Raw genomic sequence first — 17,829 nt, 5'->3', positions numbered from 1 at the left:
AAATCTATATGATTTTCCGCCCATTCCCACCTATCTAAACTCAAAACCACATTCCTTTTGCACTCTTTACCTGCATTTGTATTGTGAGCTGAATTTGGCAGCCATTTCTACTTCCAAAATAGCTGCCGCTATATGTTAATAAAAGGTTGTTTGACTTGAATGATGCTTTTAAACATATTTCTACATCCTTTGAGTTATGTTACATATTTTAATGTATTTTGTATTCAAAATAACCAAGTTGCTGTTATAGTTAAGTTTTGATCTAAAATGTCTCTCTCAAAACGTCCATGGACTTGCTTGTGGGTGTGGGCATCTAGTGTGATCTGCTGTTAGTAGTACCTAGTTGGATAGCTGTATGTTAGTGATATTCGTAGGATGTGATTGGTTCTGCAGTATGTGATTATTTTGGCAAAGTAGCCATTTTATTTCCGCATTGGAAGAGCGATAAGGGCCCTGCAGATCAAAATGTGAACCTTGCTGTTCTACATACTCAAGAAGTAGTCTGCAGTCGGTGCCCGGTTCAGACATTCCTTTTTTTTAATTGATCGGTCCACACACGTGCTAATCCCTGCGTTTATCTCAATGTGCACGTGTTTTTCATGCATTTATTGGCTAATACGGCACATTGGTTGTCCACAACCTGGGCTGCTGGTCATATGGCTGCCATTAGACTCAACCATGCTTAATGCAGATGCTTCTGCAGATATCAGAAGGGTCATAGAAATTACAGAAAAATGTGTAACTTGCCGCAAGCTGATTATACAGGAAGGAGAAAGAGTAGAGACCCACCATTAAAGAGTAGGCCTGTGAAAGAACAGCTGGCCCAGAATGGCCACCTCCATGTTGAGGGGCCTCGTCAGCGGTAAGCATGCTGAGCCCCAGGCCCACACATTCACCGGAAGATGTCTCTGATTAAAACTGTCCTCGCCTGTGCAGTGATACTGGGTCCTGTGACAGAGAACACATCTTTACATCCTACATCACACAAAGAGTAGCTAGTGGTGTGAGGCAGTCATGGTAAAGCAGGAGTCCAAGTACTGTTTCCGGGCTCCTAATATGTCAGTCATAAAATATTCCGACAGGTCAGACCGTTTTACTGGTGCTGCTTTGCATTCAGGTACTTGTAGTTTCCCCGGTCTCCATTGCTAATGCAGCGCCATAATAATGGCCATGTCCCAGTGTGGATCTAGAACGCAATGGGTGCCGACAAAGGATATCATGGTGGCTAGATTTTATTTTCAGTTACTTTCTTTTCGTTTTGAAGATAAATGTAGATAAAACGTATTGGCCACCAGCGACCGCTTTATTCGTTTGGTCAGCAACCAGTGCTCGCTGTGGGGGCTCTAGGATTTAGCAGGGGTGGTGCTTTTGCATGTTTTCTGCCTTTGACACTTTCATCAGGGTTGCTGAGGGCTGCAGTTGGGTTTCACTGGTGGGGAGGGTGCTGGCATTCTTGAGACCCACACGAGGGAAAATAAAACTGGAAATTATTTGGATCTAATTTTTAAGGGGCAGCCGCAGAGTTGAGCTTTCTTAGTTTGTCGTGGCTCTAGGAAAGAGGCCTCCAGATATGGCTTTTCCAGCAGAGACACGTCGGTTGTTCGCAAACCTCCCAGAAGTGTTATCCTCCTGCAAAGGGCTGCCATGCTAGATGTCATCATCACCATCATCTACATAGTATCATCTTAGCGCACACATCTAAACGAATTGGCACCGGAGGGGCGCGATGATCCTTTTTTTCCCCCTGCCAGATTCTGCTTCTTTGTTTTGGCGACCCCAACAGGCATGTCGTGGTTGTAGGTAGTGGCGGGGAGAACAGTGCCCAGAGCAGAGTACCACCATTAGAGAGCAGGCCCGTGAAAGACCGAGAGATGGCCCGGAATGGCCGCCTCCATGGGGAGAGGCCTTGGCAGCAGTAAGCACGCCCAGCCCCGCGCCCACAAATTGCACGGGAGATGTCTATGATTAAAACTGTCCTCATGCTCTTTTGTCGCGCCTCGAAACACTTACGTATAGGCGCGTTACAAATACCATATCATATCATGAAGTTATTTTTCTTGCCCACTTTTTCGCAAAACTCCCAGAAGTCTTATCCTCCTGCAAAGGGCTGCCGTGGTCGATATTATCACCACTATCACCTACATAGTGTCATCTTAATAACGCACTCATCTAATCGAATTGCCTGATGATAGCTGTCACTCTTACCCTGAACTGGGCCCTACTTTTGATTTACACTAAGGTTGGAAAAATCCATCCCAACCCACACAGTCAATAGAACCAAAAAACGACCCAGACCCCTTCATAGGTGGGAACGTTGCCTTTTAGAGCCCATTTTCAAGAAGCACTTCGAAAAAACCTATAGGATTGATAGAGTGATCTCATCATATAATAGCTCAGCAACAGTCACCAAACCCGCTGTGCTAGCTTGCAACTTTTTTGCTTTGGGGACTGTCAACTTTCAGGGATTCAAAATTGCAGGTGGACCACTGATTCTGCTCAAACTTACTGCATTACGTGTTTTATCTCATTTGTGTAAACATTATATGGGGGATAATTGTGGCTCCTGCCCTAGTTGCTACAGAAGTAAGGGGGCACTTGCCCCTTTGCCTCCCTGTACTCGGTGCATGTGATATCCAGTTTATCAACTGCAAAAGGACGAAAGACTGCGTAGGGATTTGAGCTTGTGACTACAGGTTGCACACAAATCGCTTAAGTGAGCACCGAGTTCAGTGGAACATTGAACCAGGAGAAAGGAGCGTAGATCCGGGAAAGCACATTCCTAATGCAGGCTTCAGCAACTGACCCAAAAAATGAAGTTATTCTGAGCAATCTCGTGTGTTTCAAATTATAAATATATTGAATGCAGATATGGGACAAAACAACTATGCAGAAGACCTCCTAATTAAATGACATTCTCTTCCCCCAAACATCAACCGCTTCTAGATTCAACACGCCATATTGTTTAATGTACAGCAGCTCACGTTCAAGATGTTCTCGAGGTAGCAAATGCTCTCGCATCTTCAAGTATTAAACATAAACAACTTGGCATGGAACACGTCTAATGCCAATGTATAACCGGGTCAATTAAAGTACCACATTGAAAATGCACTGAATTCTGAAGTGGAATTATCAGGAACCCCAAAAGACTTCTGTCCCTGTGACCATCTATGGCAGAACTTTCAACAACAGACACATCGAAGGAAATCGCATAATGCAGAGAGCTGTGCGGTTTCACGTTATAAATATAATTTCCTTTATTATGTTTTAAACAATAACAATGCTTAATGGGATTTTGCTTAATACTTGTAATTTTGTCCTGGCACTTGAATAATAAACCCTCAAAATTGGTACTCATTTTATTAATCTCAAAGGGTTGAAAGGATGAGGTGGCCTTGCCAAGAAATTACACTATGATCAGCAAGCATCTCGACAGGTACGCAAAACAGAGTTTTGCAACCTTTGACTTTACAGGTGTTTTGGACTACAACTACCATCAGCCCTTGCCAGCATAGTCAATGGTGAAGGATCATGGGAGTCATAGTCCAAAACTTCTGTAGAGACAACGGGCTGCAGACCCTTGATTCTACTGAAACCTCTCAAACGTTTCAGGTGCTCATTACTTCTTGTACAACATGTAAGGTACTAAAGTGATGGTTGTCGTTTAATAGAAGTACCAGGAAACAGTTATTCTGCACTGCTTACTATAATAGTGTGACTTTTGACCTGACAGGTGCCAAGGTGAATACTACAAAAGGGCCCAAAAGCATAGCATGCAACATTTTTCATGTCATTAATAGTTTGGCCTATTAGGTGGCGCTAAAGGTGAAAGCTATTCCATTAGAGTACAGCTAGGGAGAAATGGCATGTGGTGAGGGACACAAAGCGTGTGGGTGTCTGATTATTTATCCTTCCATTAACTGCCCATTGCCATTCTAATCCGATGGCAATTCCCACCCACTTCCTGCTCCTCCCCGCCCAAAGCACATACTCCTGGAATCTATTTGAGCTAGCTTTATCAAGCCTTGACATCATTTTCTGCACGAGGTGCCTGCCTGTATTTTTTCAAAGCAGTCTTCTGAGAGTTAATGACTTAATTGGAACTGGAAAAGCACTACTGGTGTAATAAAAATGTCTTAACCAGGTCTGCTTCAGCCACTGGATGTATAAGCGCTGTGCGTGCCCTCCACTGAAGTCCTGTTCAAAACAAGCATTGGCAAAGCCAACAGTTTTGTCTTGTGTATATAGTTTAGGAATTCGCCAGGCACTGCTATTAAAAGCCCAGGTACTTGCACTATTATACAGCTGTTACCATCGATGGGCAGTTAATACCACTACGGCAGTGCTGTTGCTCTCTCTCCCTGCACACGCTGTCGCTCTCTCGCAGTGCGCTGTCTCTCTTCCTCTTCCCACGCGCTTCCCATACTCATTCCATTGCTCACCTGTACCCCTTACTGTATCCTCCTTTAAAACTTTGCACTCTCCTCCTTGCACCCTGGTGCCTATAAACGCAAAACTCAAATAACAGTAAACGCCACAACTATTGGCATTGCCAACGCTTGTTAGAAGTAGATTTGCTAGAAACTGACACGATTGCAAAATCGATTGCTGACATCAATTGGGTATAATGGCGAACTATGTGTAATGCTGGGTGACTGGTTCACAGGTATCTGCATTTCTCCTCACCTTCTGACCTCCACAGTATAGTATACATTGTGGCTGGTGAGATGGCGTATTCCAAATTGCTGATACTGAAGAGTATATTTCTACGCATGCCTTAAGAGTGAGGTCAGCTGGACATCATGCAGACCAGGGGTGTTGCTAGGTCTGGAAAAGACCCGGGGGGGGGGGGGCTACACTGATGTCAGAACTGTCAGGACTGGGGGCTAGCTAGCCATTTGGTTGTAGCTCCTGAGATTCAACCAGGGCTACAACCAAAATATCAGGGGCTATAGCCCACTTAGCCCCCCCTAGCAACGCCTCTGATGCAGACACACGTTTACTGGATCATCGGTGGTTACTTGGTCTACGCATCGGACAGCTTTCTACTCGAAGGTTCTGTGTGGCTCTCGAGCACAGTAATCTGCCTTCCTGACTCCTTGCTTTACATTGTTTGTCTCTGTGTGCATGGACCCTCATCCTGCATGCAGACCTCCATTGCTACATACTTCTCGGCCCCCAGGGCAGGGGTGTTGCTACGTCTGAAAAAGATCCGGGGCTACACTAATGTTGGGACTGTCAGGACCCGGGGCAAGCAGGCCTTTTGGTTGTATCCCCTGAGCTTTTATCTGGGGCTACAACCAAGAGACACGGGGCTATATCCCCCTTAGCCCCCCCCTCAGCAACGCCTCTGCCCCAGGGCACCCCATCTGAACCAGAGCGATGCACATTTACCCTATGCTACTCCGTTTACTGCCTTAATCTCCCTGATGCCGCTTCCCCCAGAACCCTTACTTCTTGCCTGCCTTCGCACCCTTTCCCTGGTGGACCTGTGCTACACCTGGACCGTTTGGGTCCTCTTCTCAATTAACTGTCAGGACAAACTGGTTTCGGCCATTGCTGAACTTAGAAATCTTGTCGAGTGGATCTGCCCATTACTCGCTGTCCGCTTGCTATTGGCTTTCGGTCACCCTGACCCAGATGCCATTGGTCTCTGCTTTTGCACCCGTCCATTATGTAGGAAGACTCCCTCTTCTTGGTCTGTATGTTTCACATTCTTCTGTACTGAACAACAGGTACTCTGACTTCATGGGGGAGGGAGTATTTGTTGATATCAGTGTGCCTCTTTTGTGCCAACTCCTTATTCTTTCTTTCAGTTTGGGGAAAATGGGACCAACCTCCTCAAGGGGTGTATTCCTCTACACCTCTTTGTGGATAGACCAGCTTCTTGTATTTTGGCTTCCAGCCAGCTAAGCAATAGCAGAGGTGTTTATGCAGTGTTAGAAGTATACCAAAATAAGTAGTGGAACTGCGCTCCACGGCTGAGGACATAGTATGCAGAAGGGAGCACTGTACCACATATTTTTCAGTGGTTGCAGCCATGCTGATTGGCAGCCAATTGAGGTGAAACAGGTTTCAGTTTAGCTGTGACTGCCATCGAGTAGTAAAGTGGAGAAGTGTGCTTTAATTTCACAAAGAAAAGGTCCGGAATCGTGAAAATGGCTGCAAAAAGTATTGGAACCGTTAACAGTAACAAAATAGTAGTGGAACGCTGTTCCCAACCTTTCCCGCTCACTTCCACCACTGGGTTTATGAGGGAAAAACATGCAGACTATTTCCCTTCCTGATAAAAACCAAAAATGGCAATGTGTAAGACCAGATAGAACGAACATAAAACCCCGGTTTAATTAGTTTATTAAGCCATTATGGCTACAGGGGAAATATCTAATGAGGCGGTGATTATATTCTTTTAACAGATATATTTGAATAACCTTTCTCCATGCACCTGGCCCAGGGGGGCTCACCAATCATCTCTTCAAATTTAACCCACCCATCCCTTCAAATCTACCCCACGTCTTTGGGCAGAAACGCTATTCTATCCATTTACAAATATTGTTAAATCTGTGCAATTCACACCCAGTAATGGGACAGAGACCACATTATAGCAATCTACAAAAGGGGAGCAAGAGAGAACCCAGGCAACTACCGTCCAATCACAATTCTAGATGCTGATTCTAAAATCATCTCCGGTCTGCTTCTAGAATATCTGGAAGCCTTGGCGGGCAGCCATTATTTAATATCTAAATGCAAAACAGGGTTCAGGCAAGGATGGGTAGGCAGCTGAATGGCAGGCTAGTTAAAGGGATTCAGTGCCAGGCCTGGTCAAAGGGGAGTAGTGCAATTTTCTAGGTATCAATTGATCTGGCTGCAGCATTTGACACACTAGATAGGGCGGTGCTCTGGCGTAAGCAATTGAAATGGGGCATTCCAGTAGGCCTCTTGAGACTATTGGTTGCTCTTCACAAAGAGTCTTCCATACAAGTTTGTCTGAACCAGCAACACATGTTGTCACGCCTGATTAGAACTTCTAGAGGCGTGAGGCAGGGGTGGTTCTTGGCCCCCTGCCTCTATAATGTGTATATGGCAGACATGGATAATATCTGCAGTCACCAGCCCAGGCATCCCCAACAATTTCCACCATTAAGCCTTTATGGACTGTATACGCGTATGATTATCTGGTTTGTGACAGCACACAGATTGGCCTCCAACGCATTCTAAATGCTTTTTCCGCCTTTGTGAGTGAGAACTTACTACACGTGAATCCCGCTAAGACAAAGGTTCTGAAATGTTCAGACAATCGTAAGCGAGTCTCTTTCAAGTGACACATTCAATCACACCCAGTGGAGAGGATAGGCTCATTTGTATTTGTGTGCTTCATGATCGCCTCTAAACCATCCCCCAATCCTTTGCATGTATGGCTTAATACCAATGCAGTTAAACTTGCAGCCCAATTTCAAAGGGTGTATTCCAAATTTGGTACATTGTACTATGGGGACAAGATAGTCCCAAAGTTGCTTTATGGGGTGGAGGTTTAAAATCTGGCCCTTAGACCATTTATCAAGCCTGGAAGCCCTAATTTTGAGAATAGTAGCCTGTTCCGTATGCAGGTTGCCAATATGAATTGGGTATTACCTCCTTGAAGGCAGGAGCCCTCTGGCAATACCTATCCTTTTATAGGAAATGGTTACTTCCAACATCTAACTCTCTGATGGAGGGCTTTGCGGAGGCATGGGGGTGGGGTCTCCCAAGCCTTACAAGATCTGAAGGGGCTAGCCCTTTCGTCACTAGGTGAAACTGGCCGCTCAGAGAGTGACCTAAAAGAGAACCCTGACGAAGTCAGGCAGGCCCTCCTTACAGCGGATCGGCCCAACACGGTGACATAGCTTCACACATATCCCGTCCTAGGTCATCTTAAGGCGGATCATAAAAAGCAGGGTTGTTTGGACCCATCTCTTTCGATCTACTCCAGTAAGGCCATGCAAGCAACCTTCCTGAGATTCCGTCTCAATCTGATAAAATCAAGATACACTGCTAAGATATGGCTTACTCACCGAGGCTGCGGCTTTTTGTCGATTTTGTAAGAACGAGTCAGCGAGAGAAAAACTAAAGCATATACCGTTAGAGTGCGTTGCCTTGAAACAGCTACGTGCCAAAGTGTTGCATACTTTTAGAATTAAGGCTCCTCTGGACACTGAAGCAGGGTGGAATCACCGTTTACCAGGAACCACCACTTCTACTGTAAATGCAGTCGTATCTTTTCTGAATACTGGAGTGAGTGATCACGTATGTTAATCCGTTTGAGTGGACACCCAACCCCTGATTTGGGAGGTTTTTCCCTTTTCTTCGCTTTGTTCATGATTATCCTGTGGAAAGATTCCTTTTATAGGAAAACGAAATCTTATGCTGTTCTTTTTGTTTGTGGTACAATGTTTTATTATGCTATGTAAAGTATTCAAGTATACAACTGACTGGTTTAACTGTAAATTGTTAAAGGTTGAATTAATTCGTAACCAATAAAACCAAACAAAAATATTAATTCCCCCTCTCTTTGAATACCTAAAAGTAAGACTAAAATCTGCCCTTCACTGGGCAACTCACACTGTCCGCATGCCTTAATATGCCATAAGAGGTTCCCAAACTAAGATATGATATTAGGATGCTGAGTGGAAATACTTCAATGCAATATTATATAGGCAACCTGATGAGAACATCTTTTTGCCACTAGGTAAATGACCTCCATCCTAAATTCCAGAAAGTGCAACTTGGAAAGAGTGGATAGAAGTTCGCATTTACACTCCAAGTGAGGAGCAGGGAAACCAGCTGCAGAGGTGATGAGCAGGGAAACCAGCCGCAGAGGCGAGGAGCAGGGAAACCAGCTGTAGAGGCGAGGAGCAGGGAAACCAGCTGCAGAGCAGAAGCGAGGATCAGGAAACCAGCTGCAGAGGCGAGGATCAGGGAAACCAGCTGCAGAGGCGAGGAGCAGGGAAACCAGCTGCAGAGGCGAGGAGCAGGGAAACCAGCTGCAGGTGCTCACCCGGAAGGTAATGGTCAACCACACTGTTTAACTATGGCATCACGGAATACGTACATCACTGCTATGGGTGATCTTCTATGGTGCATGCTTCATTGGCAGATGCAAGGTGTTTGGGGTGGGGGGAAAAAAGCCCCCATTGGAAATTGCAAGGTCGACCACCGCAGTCCTTTCTGAGGTGGCATGTAGAACTTTAGAACAGCACAGCTAATTCTCAGTGACTCGACCCCAACTGGAAGCACAGATGGTCAGGGAGGGGTCTCCCTGTGCTTTCTTCACCTTGGGATTATTTGTCCCGCCTTGAAACGGGCCGGTCCATAAGGGCCAGACTACTAGCGGAAGGCTGGCCTGATCACCCTTTCTGGTGAGCATTAACAACGCTGCCCTAAGCTTCAAGGCGGGGTAAATGCCAGCATATAAAACATGTAACTTTGTCAATGCAAAAAAGGCAAAGGGACATAGAAAGCATACTGTGAAGACGTTTGCAGCACGCATGGAAGAGCAGCATGTCCCTGGCCCTCCCCAGACCGGGATTCAAACCTATGTTGCTCTGCGTTGTCTTGCTTCCAAGAAAAACGCGCTGCCAGCATTTAATTCAATAGTGCCTGGAACTAGTGTGTGTGCGATTACATCAGTGGACCAACCACATGTACATCAGCCCTAAACCAGTTTCCACGATGGAGCCGCCAAACTAACTACCAGGCCATGTGCCCCTCCTGCTGGAACACAGGCATCCTCAGATATGTTTGTTGATCTATATCAGTGAGGTGCAAATTGAGCCCCTATGAACAGCCAGCTGGGGACACCCATAAGGGCCACACTGCTCTAAAGTACTGGGTATGCAAATAATAGTACTGCAAAATAACAGTTGCACAGGGAGTAGAATAATTCACACCCAGCATATTTTCCAACCTGCTTTCCTTACAAAAGTTGGGTGCCAGAGAAAAGCACCAGCAGTTCAATGGCGACACTGCCTTTTTACGAATTCATGTATGGCTATACCTGTGACCTCGTTCACTGGGAATTTCATCCCTTTTGCGTTATTTAGGAGCTGTCTGAGCGGAGTCTGTAATATTCCCTATGTGACTACAGGAGTGGGCAAAGGGACGCAGTCGAGTTTCCAGAACTGGCTAAGACGGAAAGATGTGCTATAGTCACAAAATCGACTTCACATATGAAAACGAAATCAAAGTAGGTGATGAGAGGGTGTAGATGAAGGAGACTGACAAAGAGGGGTCATTTTGTGGGCTATAATTTTTCATTTTGTAATTTAAGAAAACCTCTCTCCCCCTACTCCTAAGGGGCTGGCCCTGCCTCACCCGAGGAAAACATTACTGAGCGTCTGAACGTCCGTCAAAACTAACTGTTCTCTGTCCTCTGCCGGAAATCAACTAATGTAACCCTAACACTATAAACAGAAGTCTTTAACTAAAGTGAAGTTTGTGTTGCCTTCACCAGGAGAATGACCCCCTTCTCCTGGCTGCTTCAGTCTTATAGTAGAAGTAAATTCTTCAAATATTCCCAGCCCTCCCACCACCCCTAACACTAACCAGGGCTTCACCTTCAAAAAAGTAACCATACTAGAAGTGCAAAAAATCATAACATCCCTCAAACCATCAAACTGCAAAGGGGACAGTTGCCCCGCACAGATCATAAAAGATGCAGCAAGAGACCTCGCCCCCTTCATTTCTAAGCTCATAAACGTGTCATTCACCACTAACTCGGTACCCAACAATCTGAAACAGTCTTGGGTCTTCCTGCTACTAAAAAAAAAACCTTGGACCCAACCATCCCCACAAACTATAGGCCTATCACAACTGTTCCCTTCTTGTTAAAAATCCTTGACAGAGCTGCTTACTTGCAAATTCAGCATTACCTAGAGTCCAACCAATTACTCGGATTGCATCAGTCTGGCTTCCGGCCTCAACATGGAACAGAAACTGCCCTTGTCGATCTCAAAAGTCAGATTGACGAAATTAAAGATAAGGGCAAGGCTGCCATCCTACTCCTCTTAGATCTCTCAGCAGCCTTTGACTTGGTCGACCATAAAATACTCAGCAACCACCTCTCCTCTGCCGCCCACTTCTCCCCTCTGCTGTCACGTGGATACAGTCCTTCCTGGCCAATAGAACCATGAGGGTTTTTTCTCCGGAGGCAGCAGCAGACTCTATCCCTATCAAATGTGGTGTCCCACAAGGCTCATGTGTTTCACCCACCCTATACAATATCTTTACAAAGCCCCTCTTTGATAAACTGGATCGTCTGGGTGTCACCTATACAAACTATGCGGACGACACCCAGATACTCCTTACCATCTCGGGCAATTACAATACTGATGTAGCCAGGATCAATGAAATCTTCTCCGTCATTCAGGCATGGATGGCCACACACAGTCTCTGCCTGAATGACGAGAAGACTGAACTGCTCATTGTTGGCTCACCGAACAACCTACAAAAACTAAATCCCAACTACTCCAACATCATAATTGATGGCAACACCATCCCAGTCGCCAAAAACGTGAAAACACTTGGCTTCTATCTTGATGCCAATATTAACCTCACTAAGCAAGTTAACTCGACCGCCTCTGCCACTGCCTATACCGGAAAACTTATCAGAGCCTGTAGACCATTTCTCTCCCCTAACAGTTGCCTCACGCTAGCCAGAGCTCTTATACAATCTAAGTTAGACTACTGCAATAGCCTCTACTTAGGTGCCAACCAAGCGATAATTAGTAAACTCCAAGTCCTTCAAAATAATGCGTTACGGGCAGCGCTAAACATTCCCAGGCGTGAGCACATCTCTGCCACTAGAACTACATGCAAATGGCTCACCGTCCAACATAAAATTGATCTAAAAACACTCTGCCTCACTTACAAAGCTCTCAACTATCTAGCCCCCCCTACCTGACTAACAAATTCACCATTATGATTGTTTATTTATATAGCGCCTATACACAATTTGTTTCAAAGCGCTTCAAGGCAAGGGAGGGAACAAGGGAAAAAACAACCACATTCTTACAGGCCATGAACAGTAAGGATGTAAAATTAGCTATCGTACTCGGCCTGACGACATTTCAGATAGTGCAAGTGCTAAGACATAGATAAGGAAGGGAGGGGGAGAGTGGGAAGAAAATGGAAACAGACAGGCGACTACCATACTAGGCCTGATGACATTTCTGGTAGAGCTGGAGAAAAACAAAAGGTGAGGGAGAGGGGTGCAGAAAGGGAGGGGAGGAACAAAACAAGCGACTATCATACTAGGCCTGACGACATTTCAGATAGTGCTGGAGGGGTGGTGGGGAGGAAAAAAACAGTAATGGGAGGGTGGAGGAAACAGACGAGGTTGCTATCATATTAGGTCCAGCGACAATTCTGATAGAGTAAGTGCATAGAAGAAAGTAAGGGGAGAAGATAGGAAAAGGGAGAAGGGAAAGGAGGAGAGAAAAGAGAGTAAGCAGTCAAAGAGTGGAGAAGCAAGCGTGGAGAGCGAATAGAATTGCAGAAGTCAGTAGTAACACATAATGTTGCAAGCCAGGATACAAGATGAAGATGGGAACAGCATGATTCAGAGTTACCATGAGTACAAGATGCAAAGGAAGTCCAGCATGAAAGTTGAGAAAGAGTGACGCACCGTGAATGAATGAAGTCATAAAAGTCAAATCCAGCATTGGCCACAAGACAGTGATGGTGAAAGAAGGCACCAGGTGGGTGGGGCTTGCTAAGTGGTGAAAAAGAGCAGCAGGCAGGAAGGTACCAGGTGGGCGGGGCTTAGGCCAGGTGAGCTAGATCCACTTGCACCTGCTCCCCATCTGCAAAAGAAAAGAAGCTGGAGGGCTCCAGCAGAACCACGAGATCTTCCAATACCTTATGTCTCACAGTACCTAGATATACCTCTAAAAGAGCCGGAGGCTCGAGCTTCACTGACCTCGCCTTCCAACTCTGGAACGCCCTGCCTTTGAATATTAAATCATCCAAATCCTTCCAGTCGTTCAGGAAACTTGCCATCGGGTGGCTTCTGACAAAAAGTCAACCTTGAAGTTAGACTATGCTATCAACTGTATTGCACATACCTCATTTATGTCATTATTGGTTGCTATCACCTCCACTGCCTGTATATTTTGTATATAATTGTTGTTCCTAGTATATAACTGTTGTTCAAGTTGTTCTAGTATCACTGCCTATTACCATGTACTGTGCCTTGTAACTTACTGAGCGCCCTTTTACTCCCGGGTCCGGAGCGCTATAGAAATAAACAAACAAACAAACAAACAAACAAACAAACAAACAAAGAACCAGGGGGATGACTACCTTCTCCTGGTCCATCTTTAAAATTTCTCCACAGTGGTCTTTAAGCACTCTTGCAGGAAACGTTTAGTCTCTTTAACTCCTTCCAGCAAGTAGAAAAACTCAATGCCTTATTTCGCTTCCATTTAACACGCCGATGATGGATATCATATCCACAGTTCTCTAAATCTTCCTTGTACGTCTCTTTACAGGTTTCTATATCGTAATGAGGGGAATTGTTTTCCCAAAGCTCTTGGGCTTTCCAAGGACGTTTGTTGGGTCACAGCGATGATGGAGACAATTCCTGAGGCCCTCAGTTTCAACAGATATTTTAGGTGAATCACTGAACAGGGAGACGGCTCCCATTGCACTCTGCTTGTGCAGTGGTATTGGAATGACCACTGCGATAAAGGAGATGGCTCCTGCGGCACTCTTCTTTACTTGGGCCTCTTCTCGGACCCCACCTGGTCTTCCTGTTATCTGTGGTACATTAGGGACACAGCTCCGGTTCTTCACATGCTGTGGGGGCCTCTCCTCCTCCTTCTTGCTCCCTGCACGGCTCCATGGCAGGTTTGTGGTCTCTGCATCATTTCTGGACCAGATAGTCCACCTTTCTGTGATCACACCACCACCAAGTGAGTCGGCTCCCTGTCGGCTTCCAGGACACTCCACCCATGTCCTGTTCTTCTTGTCCCCCTCCTGGAGAGATGGGTCTGCTTCGGCTGCAGCATTCGAAGTTTGAATTTCCCGGGTCTCGTTTGTTTACTCCTGGCTTCTGCGGTTAAATCTCCTTAGTCCGTGCTTGCTTTGTACTTCCTGCTGTTCCCTCTGTCCTGGCGTAATGTCAACACCATCCTGGCAAGTCTCTTTGACACTCTACATTACTCCAGTGAGCTACCTCGTTACAGTATTTGGCTGGTTTCGCATATTGTTAATTCCATATGCTTCTCAAGTTTTTCTTCGTCCCAGTATGTCTTACATTTGTCACAGTCAGGAATTTACAATAACACATGGATCCACTATCAATGCTGGGAAAACAGGGTGACCATGAAGGAACGGGATAAGGTGACAGGGTTTTAGGGAGGCTTTTCCCCAGGAGGGGAGTCTCTCCCTATGAGGTCCGCCCACATATTCCCACCCCCTTAGGGGGACTATTGGGTAGTGGCCTCACTCCCATAGCCTCATAGGAAATGGCTCCCCTCTGGGGAGAAGTGACAAAATCTGGTGAATCGTCACAGCCAATTCAGGGTCCAATCTGTAAATTATTTTTAAGACAAGCAATGAATTGCATGTATAAGGTAATTGTATTCAAACTTTCTAGTGGCAAGAGTTCAATTTGATAAAATGTAGCAGACATTACACTTTCTGCATTTCTGAAAACTACATTTTTCCTTCATAGTACTACAAAACAAATAATCTAACTCCAAATTCCTGAAACAGAAGATGTGAGTCCAAACATGGTTGATAGTGACAACTACCTGGAAAGAGCAGCATTTTCACTCATCAGCTTGCAATTAAAGCATTATCTTTTAGACACCAGCTTTTGCATAGAAAAATAAATCATGCAAATGTGACGAGAATTTAGATAACAAAAGATATGCTACTGGTCATGGTACTGATGTATAGGTACCCCACATAAGCTACAAAAAGGTGCCAATCCCACATATACTTTTCTATACTTATCATTTATTTTCCTATACGGGTGGGTACCACCATCTCTATGAGCCCAAACGAAAAGGCGGAAGGACTTGTCCCAGCATGCAAAGTGCTAGATGACATAAAGCCAGTTGGCAGCTATGCAATGCACTTGAGTAATGCCCCATAAAAACAGTGTACATAATTTAAATTTTGAAAGCTCCATTGTGTGCATTTGTAAACTGAAAAGAAAATGGATGGACGCTTCCTGTGAAAATGGCATACGTGATGTAACCAAATGTTTGCTTGTCGAACACCATTATAAGCGTTTACTGAGATTTGATTTTGATTTGATTTTAAGAACTTGTATCGCGCATATCCCACAAGGGGACCCCAGCAGAGACCTGCATCTGGGCGCCGAAGAAAATTAGTATAAAACAGAGACCGCACAGAATTTGAATACTGGCTCTAGTGGCAATATTATTATATAAATAGATACATATTCAATTGTTTCCTAAAGATATTCAGGGATTCAATTTGCTGCAGGTTTTGCAGAAGGGAGTTCCAGGAACGAGGGCTAGTAAGGGAGAAGCGCCTGTGCCCCCAGGTAGAAGTTCTGGAGAATGGAACGACCAAGAGACCTTGTCCCATAGATCGTAAAAAACGATTGGGACAACGATTAGCAATCTTTGAGGATAAATAGGCTGGGGCCAAGCCATGGACACACTTAAAAACCATGAACACAATTGTAAACAATCCTTTGCTGCACTGGGAGCTATTGAAGACCCTTTAAAAAAGGAGAGATAGTAGTAGCTCAAAGACTAGTCGCACTGCAGAATTCTGGGTGACCTGCAGCCTATTGAGCCGATATTTTGGTATGACCACCAAAAGGGCATTAGAGTAGTCTAACTTAGTATCAGTTAGTGTTCCCACCACAATGGGTCGGTCTTTGTCAGAGATAAGAGACAGCAAAGGCTTCAGATGTTTTTGCTGAAAATAAATAGACTTAACAATCTGGTTGATATGCAAGTTACAGCTCAAACTAGACTGCCATAAACAACCTAAATTTGTCACTTTCTCAGTATATTTAGTTGGAGCCCCAAACAAGGATGGGCAGGGAACAGAGTGTAAAACATTAGCTACTTTTGTTTTAGAACCAAAGACAATGATCTCGGTTTTTGACGGGTTCAACTGAAGCTTATTCTCCAGCATCCAGCTTTGGATTTTGTCAGCACATGTCAAAACTCGGTCCATTGCCTCCAGTGGTTGCTTTAGCCCGACGTAGATCTGAGTATTGTCAGCATATGAACGATAGCAAAGATCAAACTGGGTAAAGATGTTAAGCAGTGGGCGAATGTACATGTTACACAATAACAGTGACAGGGAGGAGCCCTGAGGCACTCTGCATGTGCAGAGGGCAGGGGATCAGACAGATTGTATAACGTTCTTTCATCGACAGCTATTTTTTCGATGGGTTTAACGGAAATGGTTTGCCGAAAAAACCCATAGAAAAATATAGGGGTTAGGGGGTGAGAAAGGGCATACAAAGGGTCAGGGGGTGTTGATAATAGTAAAAACCAATAGGGGACGAGGGATTAGGAGGGGGGAGGATGTCCCAAAAATTAAAAAATACATTATTACATTTTTTTTGGCAAAACATTTTCGTAAAAAAAACCTGTCGAAAAAATAGCTGTCTATGAAAGAACATAGAACCAGACAGATATGGGCCTGTTATAACCTGCTGGACAAGCATGCTAATATCACCATTTTCGGCAGCCTCGAGTAGGTCATTCAAGACAGCAGATACTTCTATTTGCTGCCACTTTACATGGGTACAATAAAATTGAGTTAAATACCTACCCCAACCCATACCAAACCATGCCCACAATCTGCCTGCCATCAAATATTTCATATCCTAAAAGTAGAGGTCCAATAGCAACTGGGTTAATTAGAATTGAATTACTGAATGAGGCCTGCTTGCCCACAGTATTGTTTCATCACATGCATATTTGTACAGGTGTCCCTGCAAGATCTTTGGTAGGGGTTCTAGGAAGGCATTGGGTTGATGCATGCACCATTCTGCACATTCCAGGAGAACAGGCCAACGTAGAAACCAATTCCTTTGCTATCCTTTCCTAAAGCCATCAAAATGGGTCACTCATGGATATGAACAAGCACATGGCGCACACGTGCCATTCCAAGACATGCAGCATTCGGCACCATTGCATACCTCTTTGGCCCAAGCTGGTTTATCTGTGGCATTCAAACCTTCCTTATAATAATAGAGGGGCTTCTTCTCTGCTGATAGCTGCTCCTGCTGGCGCTGTTGCTGCTGCTGTTGCTGAAGGGAGACGAGGTAGTCTCTTTCCTGTTGCAGTTGCCTTTGCAACCTTTCTGCTTGCCTTTGCTCTTCTAACTGTTTCCTCTTATACTCCTGAAACAGAAAAAAGTGAGTGTGTAAAAGGCAAATCCCAAACTGTGGGATAACATGTGGTAGTAAGAGTTTCAGCCTGTCCAGTGCATCAGTGAACAATACATATCAATGCAAGCCTGTGACCCATATTACAGAATATTTACCTTTTGCCTTGATGAATCTTAGCTACTTCTACCAGGAGGTAAAGTCTGGACAGATTGGGATTATCATAAGTAGTGCCAGTGCGTCCGAGCGAGAAAAAAGTCAGTACAGTCTGTTTCCACAACAGGACCAAATAATTATTGGGTTCACTAGGCCAAAATGTGTATACCAATTTGACGGGATTGCCTAATGTGCACCCTCCACCTCCTCATAAGGACACAGTCTAGATGGCCGGGTGAGTTCCACAATTTCTCCTGCAAAATCTCTACAATTTAAGACCAGTTTAGAGATGATCTAAAATTGAGCAG

At 44.9% G+C, this 17,829-nt stretch overlaps 1 protein-coding gene across 11 annotated transcripts in view; it reads right to left on the bottom strand.

The window, feature by feature from the left end:
- TNIK (TRAF2 and NCK interacting kinase) overlaps positions 1-17,829 on the bottom strand; it is a 1,364,982-nt gene that overhangs the window by 246,278 nt on the left and 1,100,875 nt on the right. For 10 of the 11 annotated variants that reach the window (XM_069618746.1, XM_069618750.1, XM_069618745.1 and 7 more), the window contains one exon: positions 17,177-17,380. In XM_069618746.1, coding sequence (XP_069474847.1) covers positions 17,177-17,380 — 204 coding nt within the window. The remainder of the gene's footprint in view (positions 1-17,176; positions 17,381-17,829) is intronic. The other variant, XM_069618747.1, reaches the window with a different exon arrangement.

This window comes from Ambystoma mexicanum, chromosome 10 (assembly GCF_040938575.1).
Source record: "Ambystoma mexicanum isolate Mex_15411 chromosome 10, UKY_AmexF1_1, whole genome shotgun sequence".
In the NCBI taxonomy this organism is placed as follows: Eukaryota; Metazoa; Chordata; class Amphibia; order Caudata; family Ambystomatidae; genus Ambystoma; species Ambystoma mexicanum.
Note: the sequence above shows the minus strand (reverse complement) of the source record. Positions and strands in the feature narration are given on the sequence as shown.